We start from the raw sequence: 10,495 nt of genomic DNA, 5'->3' as shown, positions 1-10,495 counted from the left end.
TTAATCAGTGGCTGTAGTGTCGTCTCGCTGCGATTAGACAGCAGAAATCAAAACGTAAATCTACAGCAAAAGTATCCAAACTATTGTATCCAACACTGGCCCAGATTGGTGCAGCAAGTCTTAAATTTTTTTTTTGAACTGTGCTCTAATTAAAAAGTTAGCGTGGCAGGTTTAGCACCCATATTACAATATTAGCACTCATATTACAATATTAGCACCCATATTACAATATTAGCACCCATATTACAATATTAGCACCCATATTACAATATTAGCACTCATATTACAATATTAGCACCCATATTACAATATTAGCACTCATATTACAATATTAGCACCCATATTACAATATTAGCACCCATATTACAATATTAGCACCCATATTACAATATTAGCACTCATATTACAATATTAGCACCCATATTACAATATTAGCACTCATATTACAATATTAGCACCCATATTACAATATTAGCACCCATATTACAATATTAGCACTCATATTACAATATTAGCACTCATATTACAATATGTAGCACTCATATTACAATATGTAGCACTCATATTACAATATTAGCACCCATATTACAATATTAGCACCCATATTACAATATTAGCACTCATATTACAATATTAGCACCCATATTACAATATTAGCACTCATATTACAATATTAGCACCCATATTACAATATTAGCACCCATATTACAATATTAGCACTCATATTACAATATTAGCACTCATATTACAATATTAGCACCGATATTACAATATTAGCACCCATATTACAATATTAGCACCCATATTACAATATTAGCACTCATATTACAATATTAGCACCCATATTACAATATTAGCACCCATATTACAATATTAGCACCCATATTACAATATTAGCACCCATATTACAATATTAGCACTCATATTACAATATTAGCACCCATATTACAATATGTAGCACTCATATTACAATATGTAGCACTCATATTACAATATGTAGCACTCATATTACAATATTAGCACCCATATTACAATATTAGCACCCATATTACAATATTATCACCCATATTAAACAGCACACAGTGTAACACAGGGGCGATACATAGATTATGAAGTTCCCTTACCATATGGAAGGTGTTGGGCCCGGCACAGGATTTCCTTTGCGACATGTTGTAGGGAATGAAGTCCCCACGGGTGATATATGTCAGTGCTGAGATAATGGTGTAGTGGAGAGGGCAGGGTCTTCATGCTGTGCATATGGGTGAGGAGCAGAACATGCAGATTACAACGGACTTGACAATAGAACCTAAAAAGGAATCAGTACAAACTGTCATACAAACCTCTATGCTCAGTCACTGCCCCCCCCCCCAGTCTTCATTAACCCCTTGTTACCCACTAGCTTACTCTCTTCTCGCAGTACACTCACAATGAACCTTTCTTACTGGCCAGTCACAGCTCATGCTTGTTATAAGCAGAAGACGTGTGTAATAGGGACTACAGGGGTTAAATACAAGTGCATCTACATGCTCAGCACAGTATAGCCCCAATATCATGTATGTATTTGTGTTACCATATGCAATGCATGTATTATGTGTATTTCACACCAAGACTGATATGAGCAGCAACTACAACAACTAATGGGTTTTTGGTAACAATTTGAGTGAACGTACCGCTCTAACACACAAAATACTGTTAGATATAATCTGTATACAGATACAAGTACTAATGAGAGGGATGCTACTGAAGCAGTGGGAAAAAACTAGTTCAACTTAGGAGGAGAGGGATGCTGGAGAAGAGGACAGGTACTCAGATGGTGTATGTGCTGGCCCAGAGGGAGAGGGTGCTGGCCCAGAGGGAGGGGGTGCTGGCCCAGAGGGAGGGGGTGCTGGCCCAGAGGATGGTCGTAACAGAGGGAGGGGGTGCTGGCCCAGAGGATGGTCGTACTGGCACAGATGGAGAGGGTGCTGGCCCCGAGGATGGTCGTACTGGCACAAAGGGAGGTGGTGATGGCCCAGAGGATGGTCATACTGGCACAGAGGGAGGGGGTGCTTGCCCAGAGGATGGTCATACTGGCACAGAGGGAGGGGGTGCTTGCCCAGAGGATGGTCATTCTGGCACAGAGGGAGGGGGTGCTTGCCCAGAGGATGGGTGTACTGGCACAGAAGGAGGGGGTGCTGGCCCAGAGGATGGGTGTACTGGCACAGAGGGAGGGGGTGCTGGCCCAGAGGATGGGTGTACTGTAACAGAGGGAGGGGGTGATGGCCCAGAGAGAGGGGGTGCTGGCCCAGAGGATGGTCGTACTGGCACAGAGGGAGGGGGTGCTGGCCTAGAGGATGGGTGTACTGGCACATAGGGAGGGGGTGCTGGCCCAGAGGATGGGTGTACTGGCACAGAGGGAGGGGGTGCTGGCCCCGAGGATGGGTGTACTGGCACATAGGGAGGGGGTGCTGGCCCAGAGGATGGTCGTACTGGCACAGAGGGAGGGGGTGCTGGCCCCGAGGATGGGTGTACTGGCACATAGGGAGGGGGTGCTGGCCCAGAGGATGGGTGTACTGGCACAGAGGGAGGGGGTGCTGGCCCAGAGGATGGGTGTACTGGCCCAGAGGGAGGGGGTGCTGGCCCCGAGGATGGGTGTACTGGCACAGAGGATGGGTGTACTGGCACATAGGGAGGGGGTGCTGGCCCAGAGGATGGTCGTACTGGCACAGAGGGAGGGGGTGCTAGCCCAGAGAACGGGTGTATTGGCACAGAGGGAAGGGGGTACTGGCACAGAGGGAGGAGATGATTACCCAGAGGATGAGTGTACTGGCACAGATGGAGGGGGTTCTGGCCCAGAGGATAAATGTATTGGCACAGAGGGAGGGGGGTGCGGGAATACTGGCAGAGAGGGGGGTGCTGGCCCAGAGAATGGGTGTATTGGCACAGAGGGAAGGGGGTACTGGCACAGAGGGAGGGGGTGCTGGCCTATAGAATGGATTTATTGGCACAGAGGGAAGGGGGTACTGACACAGAGGGAGGGGGTGCTGGCCTAGAGAATGGATGTATTGGCACAGAGGGAAGGGGGTACTGGCACAGAGGGAGGGGGTGCTGGCCTATAGAATTGATTTATTGACACAGAGGGAAGGGGGTACTGACACAGAGGGAGGGGGTGCTGGCCTAGAGAATGGATGTATTGGCACAGAGGGAAGGGGGTGCTGGCACAGAGGATGAATGTATTGGAACAGAGGGAGGGGGTGCTGGTACAGAAAATGGGTGTATTGGCACAGAGGGAGGGGGTGATTACCCAGAGGATAGGTGTACTGGCACAGAGGGAGGGGGCGCTGGCACAGAGGATGAGTGTATTGGCACAGAGGGAGGGGGTGCTGGGATACTGGCAGAGAGGGAGGGGGTGTGTGACGAGACCAATCTCGCACACTGTGAATTGGAGGAGCCTGGTTGCCCACCTGCTGCCTTTAGACTATGGTCCCATGTTGAAATGCTTGATTTTCCAATGCAGGGAAACGGAGGCCGGGTCGTTCTGTGCTTGCCATATTTGAACAGTGATACCCCAGATAGCTATGCCATGGAGCCCATTCGTATAACGAAAGACAATGTGAATCCAACAGTACTAAAGGGATTACCTCTCTCCTTGTTCAGTTTTGAGAAACTGTATTTTCTGAGACAGGTTTCCTGGCATCAGCTATTGTTTACTGTAATTAGGTTTAGGTGATACGCTTTCACCTTGTTTAATCACCTCCAGAGTCCAGACTGCTAGGTGCCAGGAAGGAATCCATTGTTTTCTTGTGTTTGTTTATGTAATGTATTTTTATTGTTTCCTGTAAAAGGGCGTCTTTCCTCTATCCATGGAGATAACTGGATTTCTTCCCTATTATCTCCAGGATAGAGAGGAGGGGTTTACTGGTACTAATGTGTAAGAATGTGTATATAAGAACAATAAACCCACAGCTCTGGCTGTTTACTGCTTGACCCTCAACACAGAGCCTTGTCTCATCTTTGGGGGGATTTACTGTATGCTGTTAGAGACTGATTGCCAGGAGTGTAAGCCGCTTGGGTGCTTTTCCTGTTCGTCTGCTAGCAGCTATTCGTGAGGTTCCAGTTTGGGAGTTTGGAGCATTCCCTTGTATTCAATTCGGTAGTTTGGTGTTCTGCAGTAGCTGTGCCTGTGTCTCTGGAAGGGAAGATCTACTAAATGGGGGTTTACCGCCTTGTGTGCAAAACGGTCCGTTACAATTGGTGGCAAGTGGCATCATTCCCACAGCCAGAAGGACAGCTACAAGAGACACCATTCCGTGGATTTACAAGTTGGGGGCAACGCATGTCTCAGTACAGCGACCCTAAAAGCAACAGAATGGAACCAGCAGTGTTATACGAGGAGGAAGACCTGGATGGCCGGGATGCATTAAGGAAAGGCATCTGGTACCAGGCCCTGGATAATGTACAATACCAGCGGGGTGAGAGTCTCCCCAGTGAAGAGCAGAGGTTGCAGAAGCAAGTGGCCCTGCGGATGCCCTTCCTGGGAGAGCAGCCCCTGGAGGAATGGGTGAAGGAACTAGAACACCAGATATGGCAGGAGCTATGGCTGGAGGATGCCTACCAGGCGCTCTGATGGTATATGGCACAGTATATACCCTGGACAGCCGAGCATGACAAGCCAGAGGGAGAGGAGTTTGATGGTCCTGGCTTGTTATGGGAGTTCTTTGCAGAGTCTGACTTCGGGAGCCCTTCGCAGACCAGACTTCAGGATATTTTCTATGAGAGGGAGGCTTGGCATATCTGGGATGACCCCCATGGGTAGAGCAAGACCTGGCTCACCTAGCAACCCTGGAGTGGGAACTGGAGCAGGACTACCAAGATCTCTTCCACTCTATTGGGAAGGCTCAGCAGGACAGTAAGGTGACAGACCCAAATCAGACCCATTCAGCTGGGAAGATATTGTGGCCGGCGGAGATGGGACAGAGGTCTCTCCACCGGTCCTGCAGGGAATTGGGAGCCCAGTCTCCATTCCACAGGCTGAGTTACAGGGGGCAGAGACAGTTGGTCCTGTCCCCCAGGAGCAACCCACTCAGCAACCCAATAAGGCAGCCTACCAGTCCCCTGCACAGCCATGGTGAGGCACCTGGAAATGGACAAGTTTCTCCTCTACCCAGAGGTAGTAACCATTTATTGTGGGTGAGCTGTTCTGCTGATTGTGTTTTGTGGGTGGGTTGCTGGACTAACCAGGGCACTGACCGGCAGGAGGTCAGATACCCTGTTAGTCTGTTTGGAAAAGGGGAGAGATGTGACAAGACCAATCTCGCACACTGTGCATTGGATGAGCCTGGTTGCCCGCCTGCTGCCTTTAGACTATGGCCCCATGTTGAAACACTTGATTACCCCTGCAGGGAAACGGAGGCCGGGTCGTTCGGTGCTTGCCATATTTGAACAGTGATACCCCAGATAGCTATGCCATGGAGCCCATTCGTATAACGAAAGACAATGTGAATCCAACAGTACTAAAGGGGTAAACTCTCTCATTGTTTTTTTTTTGAGAAACTGTATTTTCTGAGACAGGTTCCTGGCATCAGCTATTGTTTACTGTAATTAGGTTTAGGTGATATGCTTTCACCTTGTTTAATCACCTCCAGAGTTCAGACTGCTAGGTGCCAGGAAGGAATCCATTGTTTTCTTGTGTTTGATTGTTTACTTGTTTACGTAATGTATTTTTATTGAATCCTGAAAAAGGGCGTCTTTCCTCTATCCATGGAGATAACTGGATTTCTTCCCAATTATCTCCAGGATAGAGAGGAGGGTTTACTGGTACTAATGTGTAAGAATGTGTATATAAGAACAATAAACCCACAGCTCTGGCTGTTCACTGCTTGACCCTCAACACAGAGCCTTGTCTCGTCTTTGGGGGGGATTTACTGTATGCTGTTAAAAGACTGATTGCCAGGAGTGTAAGCCGCTTGGGTGCTTTTCCTGTTCATCTGTTAGCAGCTATTCGTGAGGTTCCAGTTTGGGAGTTTGGAGCATTCCCTTATATTCAATTCGGGAGTTTGGTGTTCTGCAGTAGCTGTGCCTGTGTCTCTGGAAGGGGAGATCTACTAAATGGGGGTTTAATGCCTTGTGTGCAAAACGGTCCGTTACAGGGTTCTGTCCCAGAGAATGGGTGTACTGGCACATAGGGAGGGGGTGCTAGCCCAGAGAATGGGTGTATTGGCACAGAGGGAAGGGGGGTACTGGCACAGAGGGAGGAGATAATTACCCAGAGGATGGGTGTACTGGCACAGAGGGAGGTGGTTCTGGCCACGAGGATAAATGTATTGGCACAGAGGGAGGGGGGTGCGGGAATACTGGCAGAGAGAGCGGGGGCAGGCCCAGAGAATGGGTGTATTGACACAGAGGGAAGGGGGTACTGGCACAGAGGGAGGGTGGTGCTGGTACAGAGGATAGGTGTATTGGTACAGAGGGAGGGGGTGCTGGTACAGAGGATGGCTGTACTGGCATAGAGAGAGGGGGTGCTGGCACAGAGGATGGGTGTACTGGCACAGAGGGTGGGGTGCGGAGGGTACTGGCACAGAGGGAGGGGTTTCTGGCCCAGAGAAGGGGGGTGCTAACTCATCTTTACCTACCTTCTCCTGTCACTTACCTCTCTCTCAGAGCCCTGTTTCTTGAGTTCTTGTCACAGTTCCTCTTCCTCTGCAGCAGAGCCTGTAGTGCATTCTCTTCTTGCTCTGAACTATGCAGCCCAGGGAAGGTTCCTTCACTCACCAGGGCTGCCAGTTCTTGCAGCACACAGAGTTGGGTTCCATCAAGCACCAGCAGAGCAGTTGAAGTTCCTCTCACCCCAGTGTTCCAGCATGCTTTCCTCAGCAGAGCATAACGCTCCTCCTGTGTTTCTGTACCACTCAGTTCTAGTAGAGTACTCTGGGTAAGCTGCACTGCCAGCTTTGCCAGGCTTCGTCTACCCATCCCTGGATGTTGCGACAGGAGTGCAATGTGCCCCCTAGGCATGAGCAGTATCCGTGTCAGATTAGTAACATGCTGCACATCATCAGGACACATAACCAGAGCAGTAGGCTGTACACCAAGAGAAAGAGATGCAAGCATCTCGCCATAATCTGACCTTCCCAGCCGCTCTGTAACTTGGGGATATCCCAATAGTCTTGAGTATACAGGGCCACCTGTCCTCTCTATGTATTGAGGGCTCTTTGCCCTTTCTCTACTCTGAGGTCTTCCTGGTTTCCTTTGGTACATGGGGACCCCTGTATAGTCAGTGGTTCCTAGGCTCAGGTCAAAGTAGAAACAAAGGTCCTGAATGGTCTTCTCAGTAAGCAGCATATGAACTGGTAGCCGCTGGTCTTGAGTGGAAGAGATTCTGGGAGGATGGGCAAATGAAGATGATGGGCAGGAAGAGTGCAAAGGTTGGGACACAGAGGGGGAAGGTGAGATTTCAGATAACTGAGGAGAAATGTCTTGATCCGCACTCCAGTCCTCTGTATCCATCTCACTTTCAGGGAATTCAGACTGGCACATCTCTCCAGTCTTTGTGGTGACCATATGTCCTTTCAGTGGAACCATGTTCAGTGGCTCAGGGCTACAGAAAGCCATCTCAGCACAAGTCAGCAGAAGCTCTCTGAATTTATCTCTGTCTTGTTGGGTCAGCATCCCATCACTAAAGGTTCTCAGAGCCTCGTGCATCCAGAGTCGGGCAATTCCACGAGTGGTGAGGGTACTGGTAGAGAGGGAGTCATTTTGCACTAGTGAGAGCTGTGGTCCAGGATTTGGGCATAGCTGAGTCATACTATGCAGTAATCGATGCATATGGTGCAAAGAGAATGAGTATTGAGGGAGAGTGTGTGTCACTTCATTGTATAAATTCACAGTGGCTTGTGCCAAGGCTTTTCCCAGCATCCAAGCCTGTGATGTAATTCGTGCCACCTTTAACCAGTTTGTAAAACGGGAGCTGAATATGCAAAGCAGGGTCTCCGGCAATGTGTGGGGCAGTACAAGGACAGAGCAGAGACGAACAAAACGTGGGCAAAGTGAAATGAAGCCATGCTCTGGGGGGCAGACAGTGCCCAGGAAACTAGACTGGAGGGTAACATCTTTTTTTGAAAACTCATCACGCAGGACTTCACACAGAGGGTGAGTTTTGCTGTGACAATCTGTAAAAAAAAAAAAAATCAAATGCTATGTAGACACAGTCATGTAGATAACAACAGAGACTTATGACCATAGTACAGAAACATTATTAAAATGGAAGCTTAACAACAGCCAGTCTGCCCAGAGGTTTTTCATAATAGCAGCCAGAACATGTTTATTGGAGCTGTATTCTCTAGAACCTATGCTGTAATACAGTGCAATTCACTTCTCACACACAGCAGCTAAGCTACTCACACAAACTATGTCTACATACAAAGGAAGTAGATATTTGTGGGAGAATGGTCTTAAGGGAGGTTAAAACATGTATGGGTTGTACTAATTGCAATAATACAAATAAAGAAACAGATGAACCACATGGCCCAATATTGTCTGATCCAAAGATATAATAATAGTGTATATTGATTACACTCACATGTGTTGTAGCAATAGGAGCAGTCTGGGATCTATAACAGTCACCCAGAAGACCGACCTCCTAAGATAGGTATATGATCTGTGATGGAAAGATACAAAAGACACAAAGGTGCCTATATGGCCTAGTACTGTTTAGCCAAGGAAAATGCAGACAGATGTTATAATATGCACTCACATTTGTTGTAGCATCTCCATTGATGCTAATAGAGCAGGCTGGGATCAATTCAGTCACCCAACAGACTTGTTCAAGGGCAAACAGGAAACTCCAAACCTCCAGGTGATTCAGGAGGCCAAAAATTGATCCAAAATAATTCAGATAAAGGCAGCAAGTGTCTAAAAGTAATAAAATTACTTTATTAAAAAAAGTTAAAAACAAGCGACGCGTTTCTCAGCCAGTGGCTGTTTCATAAGGCTTAATAAAAATAGTTACAAAACACTTGCTATATATACCAAACAAATGAATTAAGATAATTATCAACACTTGTTGTAGGAGTGGCCTAGAATAACTTGTAGCCAATCAAACTCATTTAACAGAATATGACATACATATATCAACATTGTAAACAAAACATCATACCATTATGTCTCATATATCAAATGGATAAGTGATTAATTTTCATTGTACACTAACCTATACCAACATGCCCAGAAGCACATAATCATGTGGTTATAACAACCTACTACGGTAAACCTCATAGGTAGATCGATGTCTTAATAATATATACGGTTGTGGACTTAGTCCCTTATTTCAAATCAAAGAATACTGCAACAGCCCTATTGTGCGAGAGTGTATTTTAAACTCTTTAGATCGAGTAATCTTATTTTACTTACTCTGTAAATCTCGGACTTTAGTAGCGTCATGTATTTTAGATTGGTAGCGTCCATCTAACTCTATTACGCATGTCTGGCACTGACATGTCACTCACATCCGTAGATGGCTATCATTGGTCTAGCGGAAGAACGTTGTAATCGACAATAGGAGGATAGATAGTGGACGTCATAAAGTGGGTGTGTTAAACCAGTTTGTCAATGAACTAAACTAATAGTATCAAATATCGGCAACAAACTTCCTACTAGTTGTGAGCGAGACTAACACTTGGCAAATTGTGATGTGACGTGTGCGGCTAGGTATAATCCCATAGGATACTGGTAGAATTGTCAGGTCAAAGGCGGGTCTTAGTCAAACTGTCAAACTATTTTCGTTCTGACATATTAATCTACAATAGAGCACAATCAATATTAGGGAATTTAAACCAACTCCTGAAAAATCAAATGAAGATATAGATATCAGCATTATCACTATATATGTGTGACACGATATTAGCACAACTCATCATTATATCATAACTGTCTTACCAGCTATAGTCAGTCTCAATTCTATGTGTGATCACTAGAGATGTAATAAGTGACTGCAATTATGACCAATCATGGTTGTCGTAATTGTTCTTATAAATAATGTGTAAGAGCCGGTCTGAACGTACATTAGTTAGATACCCTTGCGTATCCTAGGTAAATCAGATTATGTGACATAAATGTGTTTACCCAGATCTATTAATGTAAATAATATATCAAGGTGTTGGAGTGTAAGGAAGGAGTATATATGTATAATGTAAGCAAATCATAATATAAATCCATATATATGTGAAATTAAAATATTCGTGCTATATATAGTGTATTATATGTCCCCACTCAATATATATATATATACCATAGTATATTGTGTAAAAGTGTTAAAGTGACACGAAGACCATGTCACAAAGGTAACATTATAAGTGAGATGACAAGATGTGTGAATGTTACTATATTTGTCAGTTAGATAGACTGATCTAGAAAGTGGATGTAGAATCTCCTAAAGTCTCTCCACTATACAAGTGATAGTAAGGTAGGGATAGGAGTGATAAATAAGATACAAAAGGGAAGGTAATACAGATGTGGGGAA

At 45.8% G+C, this 10,495-nt stretch overlaps 1 protein-coding gene across 1 annotated transcript in view; it reads right to left on the bottom strand.

The window, feature by feature from the left end:
* The window catches only part of DNHD1 (dynein heavy chain domain 1), a 1,127,964-nt gene that overhangs the window by 434,955 nt on the left and 682,514 nt on the right, over positions 1–10,495 (bottom strand). Inside the window, exons 23-24 of the mRNA XM_053705693.1 lie at positions 6,629–8,147; positions 1,125–1,306 (exon numbers count right to left, since the gene is read on the bottom strand). Of these exons, the coding sequence (XP_053561668.1) occupies positions 1,125–1,306; positions 6,629–8,147 (1,701 nt within the window). The remainder of the gene's footprint in view (positions 1–1,124; positions 1,307–6,628; positions 8,148–10,495) is intronic.

Source organism: Bombina bombina, chromosome 3 (genome assembly GCF_027579735.1).
Source record: "Bombina bombina isolate aBomBom1 chromosome 3, aBomBom1.pri, whole genome shotgun sequence".
NCBI lineage: Eukaryota > Metazoa > Chordata > Amphibia > Anura > Bombinatoridae > Bombina > Bombina bombina.
Note: the sequence above shows the minus strand (reverse complement) of the source record. Positions and strands in the feature narration are given on the sequence as shown.